The 17,239-nt window shown below is 45.5% G+C and overlaps 1 protein-coding gene and 1 long non-coding RNA gene across 3 annotated transcripts; one reads left to right on the forward strand and one right to left on the reverse strand.

Annotated features, from left to right (window-relative positions):
• Window positions 1–3,681: 3,681 nt before the first annotated feature.
• Window positions 3,682–6,209, forward strand: LOC123040549 (uncharacterized). The gene is made up of 3 exons (XM_044463361.1): window positions 3,682–4,615; window positions 4,727–4,781; window positions 4,858–6,209. Exons 1-3 carry the CDS (start codon window positions 3,723–3,725, stop codon window positions 6,034–6,036), a joined length of 2,127 nt encoding a protein of 708 aa, XP_044319296.1. The 5' UTR covers window positions 3,682–3,722; the 3' UTR covers window positions 6,037–6,209.
• A 1,341-nt stretch (window positions 6,210–7,550) lies between these two features.
• On the reverse strand, window positions 7,551–9,110 carry LOC123040550 (uncharacterized). Of its 2 annotated transcripts, XR_006418186.1 has the most exons (3): window positions 8,982–9,110; window positions 8,513–8,899; window positions 7,551–8,435 (listed from the first exon to the last, which is right to left on the reverse strand). It is a non-coding gene; the product is annotated as an uncharacterized lncRNA (long non-coding RNA). The 2 variants fall into 2 exon arrangements; XR_006418185.1 differs by having other exon boundaries at window positions 7,551–8,899.
• Window positions 9,111–17,239: the final 8,129 nt, after the last annotated feature.

Raw genomic sequence — 17,239 nt, forward strand, 5'->3', positions numbered from 1 at the left:
CTCAGGTTCTATGTCACTTGAGGATGACCCTACTCTCATTGGCTCTTTTGCTGTTTTCTCCAAGTTCTCCTCCTTTTCCTCTGCGCGCTTCTCTGTCATATTCTGCTCTGCCTTCGCTTGTGTTTTATGTTCGTCTACAGCGAATATCAACTTTTTACTCCCTGTTGTTGCTGTTTGCTCCTCTTGTATAAATTTTTTAGGGCTTGTGACTTCCTTCACATCTCTTTTTTCCCTGTCATCATCTCCCCCAGTTGATATAGTTTTCCTCCATGATGGGCCATCACTTCCCTGCGCACTACCGCTACTTCCTGCACTGTTACTTCTCCAAAAACCGCCTTTATCACTTGATCCCCTGCTTTTCTCTTCACTGGAGCTCCCTTTGTAGATTGTTGCACGCAACCATGGACCATATTGCCTCTCTGCTTCTCGTCTGGCTCTCGTTATGCAAGCTTTTCCGCCGTGACCAATGATCCCACAATTGTAGCAGAAGTCCGGTAAATGTTCATATTCAAATGAAACCATCTTCTTCTGCTCCTCCATTTTTCCATTTTCTCCTCTTACCATTTTTTCATCTTTTTGGTTCTACTCATCCTCATCATCATCGAAGGTAATTCCTCTCATCAGTGGTACAGTGATGTCCATTCGTAATTTGATCCTCATAAATTGCCCAAATGCAAAGCCATTGTCATCCAGATCCATATCTAATACTTCTCCGATTTGTTCCCCAATCAGAGCCCCTGTTTCTCTATCCATCATCCCCATTGGAATACCATATAGCCTAACCCATATTGGTATCATCTTAAATTGGTAATCATCTATAGTTTTATTTGGTGCAAAATCTTCCACCACTAGCAAGCTTTTATTGAAAAACCACGGTCCATTATCTACTGCCTTCTTTTTCCCCTTTTCTTCACGGAAAGAAAACAAGAACCGGTTCTTACCAAGATCTTTACACTCCAAACCAAAGAAGGGGCACCAGACTCCAGCCAGAGTCTTCCCTAGATGTTCGGCTTTCGCCGGTCTATCCGACAACAGTTTCCCCACTGCCTGGAGCTTGCCCACTGTCATGAAGTTTGCATTTTTCCCGATTTTTACCACTTTCCTCTCCGCCTCCGAGAGCTGCAGACCCTTTAATTTTCCTTCCACTCTAGCCAAAGATGGTATCATCTCACCTCCCATTGTAGCCTCGGATAGCAGCAACCTCTGGCTGGACGTCACACCACCTACTCTGTCTTTCGCCACCACACTTCTCTCCAATTGGTTTGACAGCTCCACGAACTGACGACAGAGCTCGGTCGCGAGCGCAACTGCGGCAACGGCCTCGGGTGCGAGTAGAGCAAGCTGCTTGACCAGGACCTCCGCGGCGGCGTGGCGCCGTGGTCAGAGGAGGCGCTCCTGGACGAGTGGCTACCGCTGACGCAGCCGCTTCTGCTGTCGCTGGAGCTGACGCTACGGCAGACGGAGCGCTAGCCCAAGCCCGGAGTGGACGCGACGGACTCGGGCCGCGCGGAAGTAGGGCGATGCTGGGCGCGTCGGTCGACAAACTCCTGCTGGTGCCGGAAGAGCTTGAATCGCTCCTCACCTCCGGCGGATTGCTGATTCGAAGCTGATGACAGAGAGCTCTTTTGGATTTTGGGGACACAAATCCTTCCCTTGAAACTCTGTCGCCTCAAGCTCTCTCGCCTCAGATTCAGCACGTAAGATCTCTCTCACGGCTCTAGAGTGGTTGAGATTGATGAGAGAATTGGTGGATTATGCAGAACAGCGATTAGATCGCAGAAAAAACGGGAGCAAGAATGTGGGTTTTGTGGATTTTGGGCTTAGATTTGAGCGGCGAGGCTTGCCGGACAGGAGCACGGTGGAAAGGCCACGAACTCGCCAGAAGCGGCACAGACACCGTCACGTGTGGACGGACTCCGGGCGAACCTTTTTTTATAATGGGCTTTTGGTTGGACTGAACTTTTTCTCAAACCTTGGAGTAGACAGGGTGCAGCGGCCGCTACAGTATCAAATAATCCCACCCTGTAGAAACCAGGCGCCACATATAGATGACACATCACCGACGAAAACCAAAGCAAAACAAACCTAACGTAGGACCAACTAAGCGGGACGAAACCAAGAATATCACCTCCCTTTAATAGTAGGTATAGATATAGATATAGAATAGATATAGATATACGCGAGATGGTACTAATTTGGGTCTGTGTCAAAAAGATGTCCGTTCGCATAGGAATCGCGCGACTGGGCCGACCCATTTGGATTGACCTCGCGCGAGAGGTCGGGCGACAAATGCATAAAAAGAAAAAAGCGAGCCACCTAGGATTCAAAACGTGGACCTCCACCTTATGCACCCGACAAGCTAGCCACCCCACCAAGCTTATGTAACATATTTGTTGGGCGAATACAAATGAACTTAAAACCGCGGCCCAAATTGGGGATTACTTAAAAATTGTTAAAACTGTTCTGCAATTACGAATACTTTTTGACAAACGTGACCAAATTTTAAATTTCAGAACATCTTTTGAAACTGCGAATACAATTTAAATTCCTGAATATTTTTTGAATTTGTAAAAAAAGGTGAAAATTGTCCATCTTTTGAAAATCCAAACAATTTTCTATAACGGAAACATTTCTGAAATGTTCCAATTTTTTTTAAAACATGAATAATTTTCCAAATCCCAGAACATACTTTGAAAACGCAAACTTTTTTAAAATGGTGGACAAAATTTCAATCTGTGAAAAAATTGAAAATCCTTAAGATTATTCGTTCACATGAACAAAAATTAAAAATGGAAACCCTTTTTGTAAAATGCGAACAAATTTTCAAATTCCAGAACATTTTTGGAAAACGCATTAATGATTATCTGCTACTGCTACACTCCATCACTTCTGTTTTTTCGGTATGTTTTTCCAAGAGAATTAACTGGTTCGCCTAACTACTATTCTATTCGTGCAGATTGGGCATTGTTATCTACACTAGATATTTATGAATAACACTGTCTTGGTTTGATAGAATTTGAATATGGCAGTTCATGTTTCTTTTTCTTTTTTGCTTACACAAATTTATAGCAGTATTATGATCTGGGATACAACAGGCTACCATTAAATCATTTTCTTTTTACCAATTTTAACATAGCAAATGTACCATTCTGCTGGTAATAATTTTTGGATTATGATTACATTAACATTCAGCATATACTCATCTTCCTCTGCATCCACATACCATCGACTACTTGAAGCTACATATGGCTTCCAGAGAGGAGAATTGTAAGTTCCTTCGCCCAGTGGCAAAGAGGATGGCAGCGGCAAGAAGCCTCCGAAGCCTTTGGACGGCGCGACATGAATCCTGAAGGTTTTTAGTACAACGGCAAAGAGGAAGTCTTCTTAATTCAGATACGGTTGCTGCTAGCTCTACTCCACTTTCCATTACATTTAATTTAAGTACACATCCGTCCTTGGAAGCAGCCGGTACGGGCCGTTTTTAGGTTTGCGTCGCGCTGTATTTGATTATTACAGGCCCAGCCGAACAAAACGTTCGTGTCGTATTCTGAAGCCGACGTAAACGGAAGCCGGTGGAATAACCAAAAAAAAAAAGGTTCGTGACGGACACCAACGGACCAGGTGAGGTCTCCATACAGACCCAGACGTTTCTCCCCCCAAAAAGAGATCGATATCCAGGGTTCGAGACGCGCTCCGGAGCAGATATCGAAGAACCCTACTTCATGGCCAAGGCGCAACAGCCACCGTGGGTGGTACAATTCAACGGATGCCGCCGCTGGGACGAGACGCCGGACATGCCGGTGCTGCAAGGGAAACTATGCCTCGGCCTGGACGGAGACTGGTCGCTCATGCTCGACGAGGTTACCAGCGGGTGCTCCCTCGTGAGCTTCGCTGACATGTCGCGCTCGGCCCCCACCGTGATCGATCTTCCACCGTTGCCCGAGGACGCGCGGAAGCCGGACCTACTGTTCGGCTGCGCGCTCTCGTCGCAGACCCCACCCGACTGCACCGTTGTGCTCAGCTTCATCAGGGCGAGGTTCCTCCTCCACTGCCGCCCCGGTGACGCAGGGTGGTCCAGACTCCCGGTGGAGCTTGTTCAGAATAACGACCAGTTCGACGGCCCCATAACCCCTGGCCGCCAGGGGAAGGTGTACGCGACGACCATGGCGTCCTTGGTGGTTGTCGATGCGTCCGGCCCGGCGCCAGTGGTTGAGAGGGCGGACATGACGCGTCCGCCGCCGTGCCCAGTGCACAATGGATACAAGTGCTACCCGGTGCCATGTCCCGGTGGCGAGCTCTTCTTGGTGCGCTGCTGCCTCTATGGGTGCCCGGTGGAGGTGGTGGATGTGAAGGTTTTCCGATGGAACGATGAGGGCAATGCATGGGAAACGGTGGACACCATCGGCGATAGAACTTTTTTTGTAGGCAACTTTATTTTTGCGGTCCAGTCAGCGGCTGAAGCAGGAACTCAGCCCAACTGTATCCATGTGCTACGCGAGGTTTGTGGTGGATTTGGTATCTACACCGTGTCTCTGGATGATATGACCATTCGGCTCAGCATAGTCGAGGGATCTGACGATGATGGTCAGGAAGTTTTCTGGGCTCTTTCTACTAGGCAAGTTTAATTCGACTGACTCGATCTGAATAAGTACTTATTAGTTGTAGTAGTAGTATTTGTGCGTTTGATCAATGTGATAATTTAATGTTTCTATGTATGTATTTGCAGCTTCGGTCTGGAAGCAGCACGAATCATCGACACTTCTGATGATGTCTCCAATGAAGTAAGTTTGTACATGATTATATTATTACTGGTAGATTACCTAAGTTGAGTACGCGAGTTTAACCTGTACTTGACAGGTGATGCAAACAAGAATTGAACATTGTTGTGGAGAGCAAGAAAAAGAGGACACGGGGATGAGCGCTGCGGCCTCTCGAGAGGAGAGGCAGTGGCGTGATCTCCATACCGACTTATTGCAGTTACTAGTACCCAAGATTTCATTCATCGATTTCCTACACCTGAAAGTTGTCTGCAAGCAGTGGAACTTCATTAAGAGCCCGATCCAGAATGCAAAAGTGTCACCATTGCTCATGACAACTCAGCCAGCAGGAAGGACCAAGGAGGATCTTGTCGAGATCTTCGATCCAGTGAGCGAGAAGAAGTATAGTATCAGGTTAAATATCCCTACTTCAGGTCTCCAATTTCAAGGATCGCAGTTACTGCATTTCACAAAGAACGGTTGGGTCATCGTATCGAGAGGCGGCGACCACATGATCTTCCTAGTGAATCTGTTCAAGAACTACCCTAATGGTGGCCATGTGATCGCTCTTCCACCTTTGGATATCCTTGGTCTCAGAGGATTGTCATTTTCTTCGGTGTCGGGTTCTCCGGACTTCATGGTCCTTGCCGCAGGATCTACCCCAAACGGCGAAGTTGTCATGATAAAGACATGGCGAATGGGAGATGAAGATTGGAAGGATGAATCCGCAGGCCACGACAACGTGACCTTCTTCATGGCATCTCACAGTCCCGTCTTCCTGGATGGACTCTTCTATTTTCTGGACATCAATGGCAGGCTTGGGGTGGTGGACCCGAACGAGGACGAAATGGAATGGAACATCCTCGAAAAGCCGAATCAACCGATACGCGGAAGCGTTGAGGTGCATTCTAGGGAATATTATTATAACTATCTGGTGGAGTGGAAGGGGGAGTTGATCGCCATTATCAGAGAGAACGGCGATGATGGGTCTGTCAGAACGTTCAAGCTCGATCGGTCTCGGATGGTTTGGTCCGAGTTGGAAGGCTTGGAGGACGCGGCCGTGTTTTGGGATAGGAGCAATGCTCTGATTGTTGTGCCACCTACAGGAGAAGATTCATGTAACAAGATGTTCCTCCCGAACTATAGTGAGATCAACAGTGGTGGCAGGACGCAGGCGTTCTACTCATTCCAGGAGCAATGCTACCGCCCTTCCTTCTATGCCAAGGAGCCCATGAACGCAATATGGTTCCAGCCAGACTTGGACCTATACTTACAGTGACTTACCAGTAGTGCATGTTACTTTTAGTTTTCTTACTTCACACTAGTAAGCGTGCACGTGCACGCACGTATAACCGTGAGAAAAAAATCTCATGTATAAACATATTTTTTGCATGTATTACGTAGGATGTGGATTCTGCGAAAAGGAAGTTAAGTACTTCCGGGGAATGGAGAGAAGGGATTCCAGCATGATATAGTAATGCTAACAAATATGGTGAAGAATTACATTTGTTATCAACCTGAAATTCCAAAAGAATTGTGGACTAACATGGAGCAGGGCAGCCTAGAACCAAACATAGTTCTCTGGCAAAAAAAAACATAGTTACTGCTAGTTGTGGCTTATTCATAGAGATCTTCCACGCCTTGTGAAGAATGAAGTCAGTAAACCAGTGAAAATAGAAAATGTAGGAGTGGTGATTTTGGCATAGATAGTTTGTTTCATAGTAAGGACCGGCGCAAAATGTGGTCAGGAAATTCACCTCATTCATATTTGGTTAGTTTTGCATACATTGAATTCATCACGTTCTTATTTGGTTAGCTTTGCAGACATGTAACCAATTCATGCACAAATGCCGGTGACAAAGAACATATGAAATAAATAAATTAAAACATATCACATATCATCTGAAAATTGCATTATCTAATTGAACTATAAGAACTGACCGTAGTGGGCCTTTTGTCAAAATGACACATCAGAGTCGTCATCTAATCTCATGGAACCTCATGGAACCTCGTAACTTTAAAAAAAAGTATATATGGCCGTAAAATATATAATTTGAAAATTGTATTATTTCATTGAAGTACAGAAACTGCGAATAGTAGGATGCTACTGGCTTTATAAAGCCGACATAACACTCCTCCCAAATTATGATGATCTGTTGGCATAAACACCTTTTACTTTTGTTTCATCATTCATATCCCTCGCATGAATGATGAACCTGCATATATTGCTTTAAGAGTGATGCTTGGAAATGAAGGGAACATGAAATCTTGAATATTGTTGCCGATGCCGTGACTCGTTTATGAAGATGTGCCATGGTCAATCGAGTTCTGGTGTGACTCCATAGTCCACACTTCTCCCTACGATCCCAAGTCTGAAACGCACAAAATAAGGAATCCATGGTCCACACCTGCACATCAGTTTTTACACAGGACTAACTGGAGCTTGTGCCTGATTCTATTTGATTGCTAAAGTAACATAGCAAATAAAATGAATACAAGATGAGGAAAAAATACCCAAGCTTGCACTTGTTTACCATATATTGAGGTGCTAGAGATTACAGTATAAACTGTCCAAGAAAATAGCATAGAAAGGTTGCTCAAAGTAAATAGTATGGCACAATGTCATAGAGGAATTTCACATAAAAATATAGAAAGCCCTGCAGTTCAGTTTCTATGCTTCTCTAATACCGAAAGCAATAGCCAAATATCACTGTATAGTTCTTTCAGAGTAATAAAATGGCGGGCTCGGTTCAATATCCAATCCAAATGCACGCGTCTGACTCAGAATTGGTACATGATTATGATATGAACACATGCATGTAACCTTAGTTGTCCAGAACACAGGGGGTTCATGCCTATTAGAAATGGAATTGGCAAGATGTAGAGCCGCTTACTTGCCGACACCTTCAAATGCGACATAAAAAAATTACAGAATTGAATCTTCCTGAAACAAAGCTGCAGACAATACTGAAACAAGAAATTAGGCTCCCATTCGATAGTACCTTTCTATTTTTCTTGTTATGCTTATCGTTTATTGGTATTGTATAGGCTCCCATTCGGGGACATACAAAAAAATATCTGAGTACGCATCATCAGCATTTTATTAAAGCAAAATACCAACCTTGCAACCTAAAAATATCTTTGAAAATATTCGATTGATTCATCAATAGCTTCCTTTTGCCAGATCAAAAAGATCCCTCAAAGATGCAGCTGAAACAGGTGATGCGCTCTCGGATTGTTAAAAGGTGTGGACTGCATAAACATCAGCACCATACAATTTCCATGATCATGTCGTCTAATAGTTACTACCAAATGGATTAAATGATACACGGAGCTTGGTGATATGGTGGAATACCTGGAATAGCAGCCCACAGTTTATGCTTGCTCCCTCATGATATTAGACAGGAACGTGGCAGTCGAACATTTCCCCTTAGTGCCGGTGATATGGACAGCCTACGAACACAATTACTTGCAGCCAAACACCTCTCTCTTCTTCTGGCGGGCATTCATATATGTATCCACAACACTTTCTCCTGCTCTCCCTGCCAGTAAAAAGACAACAAGTACTTGATCATATTTATGTGCAGTTTGACATAAAACTGATTTGCAGCCAAACACCTTTCTCTTCTTCTGGCGGGCATTCATATATGTATCCACAAGACTTTTCCCCTGCTCTCCCTACCAGTAAAAATACAACAAGGACTTAATCATATTTATGTGCAGTTTGACATAAAATTGCTTAGCCAAGTCTGTACCTATCATGTGAAGAGGACATGCGGTGGTATGCCCCTACTGAACCCGTGGTAGAGGACAAGGCAGAGGTGGCCGTGGTGACTGAAGATGGCAACGACCCTGTGGTAGAGGACAAGCAGGAGGATGCGATGTCCGGACAACAAACCCTCCTCAACTTCGCAGGGCAACAGATTGGAGGCGGCTGAGTTGCAGACAACAACGACTTTCGCGTCCTCGGCTGTGCGGAAGAATGGCAGCGGCGGCATCTGCATCACAGACTGCCCGGGAGAATTAAGAAGGGGGTAGGCATGTGTTCATCACCGGTCGTCGCCGTCGCCGATTTAGTCGGGAGGAGGGCCGGCACTCGCGAGGGAAGGTCCGGCGGAGCTTTAGTCCATGGCCATGGTGTCCTGCAGTGTGGGAACGGAGAGAGGGAGAAAGATTAGTGAGGAGAGGGAGAGAGAAGGGAGGAGGGCTCTGGGCATGGCTGACCGGCAGAGGAGCTCGACGGCGGCGTTTGGAGGCCTGGTTGGCTCGGGGCGGATCGGGGGTGGGGAGCGCACGGGCGGAGCGGCGGCGCAACGTTGTTGCTGCGGATCCCTTCTTTCGCCGTTCTTGTTGGGGCCTAAAGCCAGTGCCGGGACTCGGGAGCCACTTTCGCGTGGACCAAACTGAAAATCAGGGATTCCTAAAAAAACGAAAATCAGGGAGTTGCCGCTGGGACGCGGGAACGGCAGCCACGGAGCGCTCGCACGATCGGCAGACGCGGCGTCTAGGCAGAACATTTAATCTAAGACGTTGATCTGGCTGACAGATTATTGATGTAATATAGGCGGTAGGATGTGTTTAAGTCAATTTGATCGGATGGTTCTGCTTATCCTGTGTACAGTTTGTTGTGTGACTTTAGACAAACACCTGTTTGCTTTTTTAATAGTAGTATAGATGTAAGTTTTTGTCTTAAGTCAAACTTAATGCAGTTTGATCAACTTTATGAAATGATATATCAACATTCACATATTTTTAGTATTGTAGATGTTTTCTTAATATAAATTTGATAAAATTTTACGAAGTTTGATTCAAGACAAATCACATACGCGGAGTAAAGAGAAACGAAATAGTATTTTCTGTTTGATTGAGATCCTATAGCCAGGACTTCTTGGAAATTCCATCGTAATCTAGGTAGCTAATTAAGGAAGAAGCATTGTACAGGGCCTAAACATTTTTTTCCTGGAACAACTAAAAACTACAGTTATGAAAGCTGGTATCTTCGAATGTTTTTAAATTTTGAATTAATTGTATATATGCCTTTGAGATTTTGCCAGTATACCAACGTGACACTCAAATTTCCGTCTCCTTTATATACGCACCAGGTACAGTCGTATACAGATCATCAAAGCGGCAGTTGAAAAGCTGATTTTGCCCTTGGTCGTACCTTGCAATGATTTAGCAAAATGATATTGGTGTAAGTTTTAATAATTTACCAAAATGATGTTGGTGCATGTTTTATTCCAGAGTTTCGGCGTGAATACGAACGAACGTTTGATTTCGTCTCAGTGTAAAAGTGCCAAAAAGAATGTGATGATTAAGTTCCTGATTATGCCCGGTGTGGTTCAACCCGGTTAAGCCTTGTACAATGTTAGATGCTTAGGGAGGTGCTTAAAATAAACTGATTTTTTCTCAAGCACCAATGTTTATTTTCCCAGTACACACACTATTTCTCTAAGCACCTCTCTTAAGCATCTTACATTATACAAGGCTTTATGCCAATGTATCTCTTTGATTCCATGTTTTGCGTAATACTAGGCGCCTGTCGGCCGCTAGCCGCCACGCCGGCGTCCGATTGGCTCAATCATGATCGTTCAGATTTGATCCTTCTCTCTCAGTGCGGGTCATTCCTCCCCTTACCTCGCGTACAAGCTGCACATTCTCCGCCATGGCGCCTCCCTCGGTCCCTCCCTAACCCAGTCCTCGGGAAATACCCCCGGCCCCGTCGTCACTCTGATCTGTGCACCATGCGCAGCTCCGGCGACCAACAACACCCTGCCGCCCTCCCCCTCCCCCAGGTTGCAGCTCGCCATGACCGCGCCGGTCCCCAAGGTTGCAACGCCGTAACTCTGTTCGCTGCAGTTCTCGTCGTCGTCCACGCAACACTGCGCCGCCCGCCTCTACATAATTGATCTCGGTGTTGTAGTGCGCAACATCGCATCCACAAACCACGTGACACATATGGTAAGCAATTCAAACAATTCAAAAAAAACATCCCATCCCCAACATCCGGTTGTGTTCTCGCCTTGCTTGTAGTACCATAGCGGCCATGAAAAATGCTTGTAGCAAAATTCATCGATTATCGTAGCAAAAACCTTTGACGGTTGCAGCAAAATGTCGTCTCTGTCGTTGTGGGACGCAGCTGAGACATGAGTGCTTGAAGCTTTTCTTATTGCCCGTTGCAGCTTTCAGGGTTGCATGGCAGTCTGCTTGAAGCCTTTTCAAACTACAGTTGAAGCTTTCATATGTGTGAACGTTTGTAGCCTTTTCATTTGCATAGTGTCCGGTTGCAGCTTTATATACCGTGTCTATTGAAGCTTTTGAATCAAACGGTGAAAGTGATATAGGGTGGAACCCTAGGGGCCGATCTTTCACGATTGGAGCGGATCACGCGAAGAACACGGTGAACACACGAGGGAAAACACGAGGAGACACGAGAGGAGATACTCAAAATCAACAAGAACGATCACACATGTTCTAGATCCATGAACAATAAGAGTGATACAATATTCAAACGCAACAAAGGACGATACAAGAGGCGGTAGTTCTTCCCGATCCATGAAGAGATGGGGTCTTGAATCCACGAGGGGATCTTCCTTTGTGGGGTATTGAATTCACTTGGGATCTTCTCCGTGGAGGCCTCGGTCTCCCATGGAGTATGTATCAAGTGGATGAGCAAAGCTCTATCTCTCAAATGAGCTAAACTATTGCTAACCCTAGAAAAGTGGAGGTGGAGTCATATTTATAGTCTAGGGGGTCGAAGGGGTACATGGGTCTCGGCCCAAGTCATTGTGTGCAGACAGGCGTCAGACGTCCGGTGGCTCGCGAAGGTCCGGCCATCCAGAGGTCGTCGGTCGTCCGGGGCTCGGTCGTCTAGAAGGCTCGTACTTCCGTTAATTTCCCTTTTGTTGGGTGACACCGGATGTCTGGAGGGGCTCGGATGTCCGGCCGCTAGAAGGTGTCGGACGTCCGGTCCACGTCGATCGTCCGATCGCTGTAGGGTGCACTGGCTGGGACTTGACTGGTTGGCTGGCGCTTCAGGCGTCGAACGTCCGGCCTAGTCCGATCGTCCGGTGGCTGGAGATTTTCTTGCAGCTCTTCTTCTTGTTCCTTGTACTTGGCGTCCTCGTCGTATTGTCCGTTGGATATAGTTGTACCGTGGCTTCCCTCTAAGGACCTGATCACACATAGGGTTTTCGCTTGAGGTAGTAGTCATGTCTCACATGTAGAAAGTGGTAGTTCAAAGAGGAACGAGTTCACCTTAGTTTCAATAGCCTTTGCTCGAGCTCTTGTCATTAGTCCATGCGGTGTCGTAGGAGACGAAGGTAGGTCAACGGGGATGACCATAGGATGCTCCACATCATCTTCCCCCCTTCGGAAAGATCCGACCTCGGATTGATAGCCTCGTCACCATGGTAGGGAGAGAGATCCTTGACGTTGAAGATGCCGCTCACGTTCTACTTGTTGCATGGGAGGTCGATCTTGTATGCATTGTTGTTGTAGCGTGCTAGCACCTTGAAGGGTCCATCGACTCGAGGTAGAAGCTTGGACTTGCGTTTGTTGGGGAAGCGGTCCTTGCGAAGGTGTACCGACACAAGATCTCCAATGGTGAATATCATGGGTTGCTTGTTGATGTTGAGCTTGGTCGCGAGTCGTTGTACTTTGCGCACGATGGTGTGCCTTGTATCTTCATGCACCATCTTGAGGTAGCTCGCTCGTGCGCTCGCGTCCATGTTGATGCGCTCTTGTAGTGGTAAGATGTCCAATGGGGACAACGGGTTGAAACCGTAGACGACCTCGAAGGGCGATTGTAGGCGTACTCGGCGATGGATAAACACTCCTCACACTCCTTGATGTTCTTCTCAACACGCGTAGGAGAGTAGATAGCGTCCGGTTCGTGACCTCCGTTTGGCCGTCAGTTTGAGGATGGTATGACGAAGAGAACAAAAGCTTGATTCTAAGCTTGGCGCATAGCGTCTTCCAAAAATAGCTTAGGAACTTGACGTCGCGGTCCGATACGATAGTCTTGGGCACTCCATGTAGACGCAAGATTTTCCTACAAAAGAGATTTGCAACATGTGAAGCATCGTCTATCTTGTTGCATTGCATAAAATGTGCCATCTTAGAGAAACGGTCCAACAACAACAAACACATAATCCTTTCCATTTTGAGTTCTAGGCAAACCAAGCACAAAGTACATTCTAATATCTTCCCATGGGTGATATGGAATAGGAAGTGGCATATAGAGACTATGGAATTGAGCTTTAGACTTAACTTTACGACATGTAGAGTATCGGTTGGCGAAGCGTGAGACATCACCAAACATCTTGGGCCAAAAGTAATTCTTAGAGAGCGTAGCAAATGTCTTGTCGCGTCCAAGGTGTCCCATAAGTCCTCCATGAGCTTCTTGCAAAAGTAACAAACCAAGGGAAGACTCGGGTATACATAGTTTGTTAGCTCTCATTAGATAATCATCCTTGATGTAATATCGTTCCCAAGATGTATGCGTCAAACATTTGGTATAAGGAATACCAAAAGTAGGATCATGCACATACAAGTTTTTTATGTGCTCAAAGCCAATAACATTCAATTCAAGTTGAGCTACAAGCATGCATTTGCAGGAAAGAGCATCCGCCACAACATTTTGCTTACCTTTGTGCTTACTTTTGATTTACTTGATAACATAAGGAAATGACTCTATGAACTCACTCCACTTGGCATGTGGCTTATTCAATTTAGTTTGACCTTTAAGGTATTTAAGTGTTTCATGATCCGTATGGATGACGAATTCATGAGAGAGAAGATAATGTTCCCACTCACGCAAAACTCTCACTAAAGCATATAGCTCTTTGTCATAGATTGAATAATTGAGTTATGCTCCAGAAAATTTCTCACTAAAGTAAGCTATGGGGCACTTCTCTTGCATTAACACACCTCCTATATCGTTGCCACTAGCATCGCAATGAATTTCAAAAGTTTTGGGGTAAAGCAAGCAAAGGAGCATGTGTAAGCAAATTCTTAAGCTCATTATTAAATGCGGTATCTTGTGATGGTCCCCAAACAAAAGGAGCATTCTTCTTACTCAAGGCATGCAAAGGGGATGCAATGGTGCTAAAGTCCTTAATGAATCTATGATAGAAACCGGCTAAGCCAAGGAAACTACGCACTTGTTGCAAGTTGGTTGGTTGTGGCCAAGTTTTAATAGCATCAATTTTAGCTTCATCTACATGAACACCCCTAGATGAGACAACAAAACCCAAGAAAACAAGCTTATCAAAACCAAAAAGGCGTTTTTCCATATTGGCATAAAGACTCTTTTCTAAGAGTTTGTAAAATAGTTTTAAGATGGATGACATGATATTTTAAAGATTTGCTAAACACAAGTATATCATCAAAGTAGACCACAACAAATACGCCAATGTAGGGGCTAAGAGCATAATGCATCACTGATACGCCTTTGTCGTATCTACTTTTCCTAACGCTTTTACTCTTGCTTTGGACTCTAATTTGCATGATTTGAATGAAACTAATTCGGACTGATGTTGTTTTCAGCAGAACTATCATGGTGTTGTTTTTGTGCATAAATAAAAATTCTCGGAATGGAATGAAACATTTTAGAGAATTTTTATACGATAAAATAAAAATACTGGAGCCAACAACCACCGGAGGGGGGGGGGTCCTTGGGGGAGCCAATACCAGAATAACAAGTGCATCATTTATTACAACGTATGGTCCAGAATGTATAAAATAAAACAATCTGCATAGCTCATAGCTAGCTTTATTCACTCAAACAACAGAAATAGCAGAAAAATAACGATGAGTCCCATCATAGCCCGCTGGCGATGCTAAGTGCAGACTCGTGACTGTAACGGTACCTTACTCTTAGTTTGAATATCCTGCAACACGAGACGTTGCAGCCGTATAGGTCAATACTTTGAACGTATTGACAAGTTACACATGAATAATAATAAGGCAGACCTACATGTATATGCATAGTACAACAAAAGGAAGGCTTGAGGGTTAATTTTTGTAGAAAGCTGATTTTGTCCTCATAACTACCTAATAGACAAATTTTTATTTAGTTCTTTTATTACTACAATTATATAAACAAGGTTGAGTTGGCAAATTCAACTCCAACCTACCATTTATAAAATTTTCCCACAAATATTATTAAGTGTCACATCTGTCAAGATCATCCAACAACTGTAATGGCATAGTCACTCAAATTTGTCCATAACCGGGGACAAGGCTAATCATGATTAGTTTTTAATACTCTGCAGAGTTTTGCACACTTTAACCATTAGACTCAACCCGAAGAGTTAAACGAAATCTTTCAGAAGTAGTCACCTCCACCCACGGGCAGCCGGTACACCTACTCATATCTACATCTGCTAGCTTACCTGGGCGAGGATCCCACAATCTACTCAAATAAGCCAGAGCCCATTTAGCTAGTGGTTGCGCATGGAAGCTACTAGTCACTAAGTCTGTCTGATCTTTTTGAGCCTGGGCGGTCGTCCACTTACATTCATAGGGTATAAACCATGATGTTCTTGAAACCATCCATCAACACCAATTCCGCCCAGAGGTGAGTTAAATCCTTAATTACTACTCAATTTGTTTCACATAAGCTCAATGTATACACAAGCCAACCCCGTCTACAAGCATAGCAAAACTACAACTACCGCGATCTGCATCGACGGTAGATAGTTCAACATATAGCAAAAATACATAGTATTCCTATACATGCATATATTCATAATGTGTTATAAACTACATGCATCGAAAACAGTAGGTAAAGGATGATCAACATGTAACTTTCCTTGGTTCTGGTTCAAAAAGTCAAACTCCTGACAATAGCTCGCGCCGCACTCTGAACAATCTACACGTTTCACACAATCAACAAATCAATCACCGAAGTTCAAATAAAGCCAAAATAAAACCAGCAACAAGAAATCATTTTAAAAATCCATCAACAGTAGCATAAACAGCATGTACAAAACATCTGAATTACACTACGATCACACACAAAAAGAAACGCTCAAAACCGACAAATGGTTTGAAAGTTATGGCCTCCGGAAGGTTTAAATTTAAATTTGAACAACTTCAAATTTAAACAATGCAAACATTTGCAAAGTTGATTTGGTGACAAAGTACTGGTTTTTGTGAGTTCACAGGAAAAATAATTTTCTAATTTAGGTATACAGATTAGAAGTTATAGCTAGTTGAAAATAGGGTTAAAAAAATCTGCCAAAAACAACTCTGTTTTTTAACTGTTGATAGGGCTACCGTAGCAAACTGCCAACTGTCAGCGCGGGGTTGGTCGATAGCTCCTGCGCGCGCGTGTGCTCACCAGAACAGAGGAAAACGACGGCGGCGGTCGGGCGTCGGCGACGGCGCTGCTGCGGTGACTCTCCGGCGGGGTGAGGTGAGGGATGGGTGCGGCGTCGAGTGGCGGAGGTGGTGGTGAGGTCGGACGGCGACGGGGCGTCCTCTGTGGCCGACGGTGACAACGAAACTCCGGCGTGCTCCGGCGGCGGCGGTCCGCTTGCTTCCCTCGCTCGGCTGCGATTTGGGCAAATCCAGAGTGTCACGTAGGTGCGCAATAGAGAGGGGGTTCGGGTGGGGCAGGCGGCGCTGCTCGACGGGTTCTTACGGCGACGGAAACAGCCGGCGAGCTCCACGGCGAGATCCAAACGCCCAACAGAGGCGTATGGACCCAACAGGGGGGTGCGGGGTGCACGAGGTCGGCCAGGGGGCGAGATCGATCCGGCTCGCGCTCGGGTGTGCAAGCGGTGCGGCGGCGCATCCGACTCGGGGAAGGAGACAGGTGCGGGGCCCGCTGGACAGCGGCTAAGGGCGATGGCCGCTAAGGGCGACGGCGGGTTTCGGGCATGGGTCGGGCGCGACGCTGCTTTTTTCTTTTAGAAATTTCGCCTGCTTTATTTATTCAGGAGCAATTGTCATAAATACAAAATTTGGGTCATGGGGGTTGCCTAACCAAACATGCCTACCTATGTCTAGGTTACAAGCAAACTTGGCGAGATTGTGAGCTTCATAATTGAAGTTCCTACGCTCGAAAACAAAAGAGTAAGAAATAAAACTGTTACAGTGGTTCATTATTTCATGTACCAACGCAGCATTGAGGCCTCCTGTTCCCCTATTGATATCATTTACCGCCTCTTGGCAGTCTGCTGCCACGCAAATCTTCTGTTGTCCCAGGTCATCCGCCAAAGAAGTTAAGGGATCCGTGATCCCATAGTAAACCATCGCCCGTCCTGGTCGCGGCATAGGGCAGCAACTGCCACGCTTCTCCGTGATCGTACCACAGCCCCATCAACATTAATCTTCGCGATGCCGCTTGGTGGAGGAAGCCACCTCTTCGGTTGCGGTGGTGCAGCAACATGAGTACCTTCATTCACTCGTCCAGCGATCATATGTCCCAACTCGTCAATGTAATTATTGATAAAAGACGCCGTATGTTGGGG

Source organism: Triticum aestivum, chromosome 2B, assembly GCF_018294505.1.
Source record: "Triticum aestivum cultivar Chinese Spring chromosome 2B, IWGSC CS RefSeq v2.1, whole genome shotgun sequence".
NCBI classification, from domain to species: domain Eukaryota; kingdom Viridiplantae; phylum Streptophyta; class Magnoliopsida; order Poales; family Poaceae; genus Triticum; species Triticum aestivum.

What these genes read in the sequence shown, in the direction of transcription:
- LOC123040549 (XM_044463361.1), top strand. Translation starts at nt 3,723, where the DNA reads ATGGCCAAGGCGCAACAGCCACCGTGGGTGGTACAATTCAACGGATGC. An exon ending in TTCTGGGCTCTTTCTACTAG is followed by an intron (nt 4,616 to 4,726) that starts GCAAGTTTAATT and finishes ATGTATTTGCAG; the next exon opens with CTTCGGTCTGGAAGCAGCAC. An exon ending in CTGATGATGTCTCCAATGAA is followed by an intron (nt 4,782 to 4,857) that starts GTAAGTTTGTAC and finishes TGTACTTGACAG; the next exon opens with GTGATGCAAACAAGAATTGA.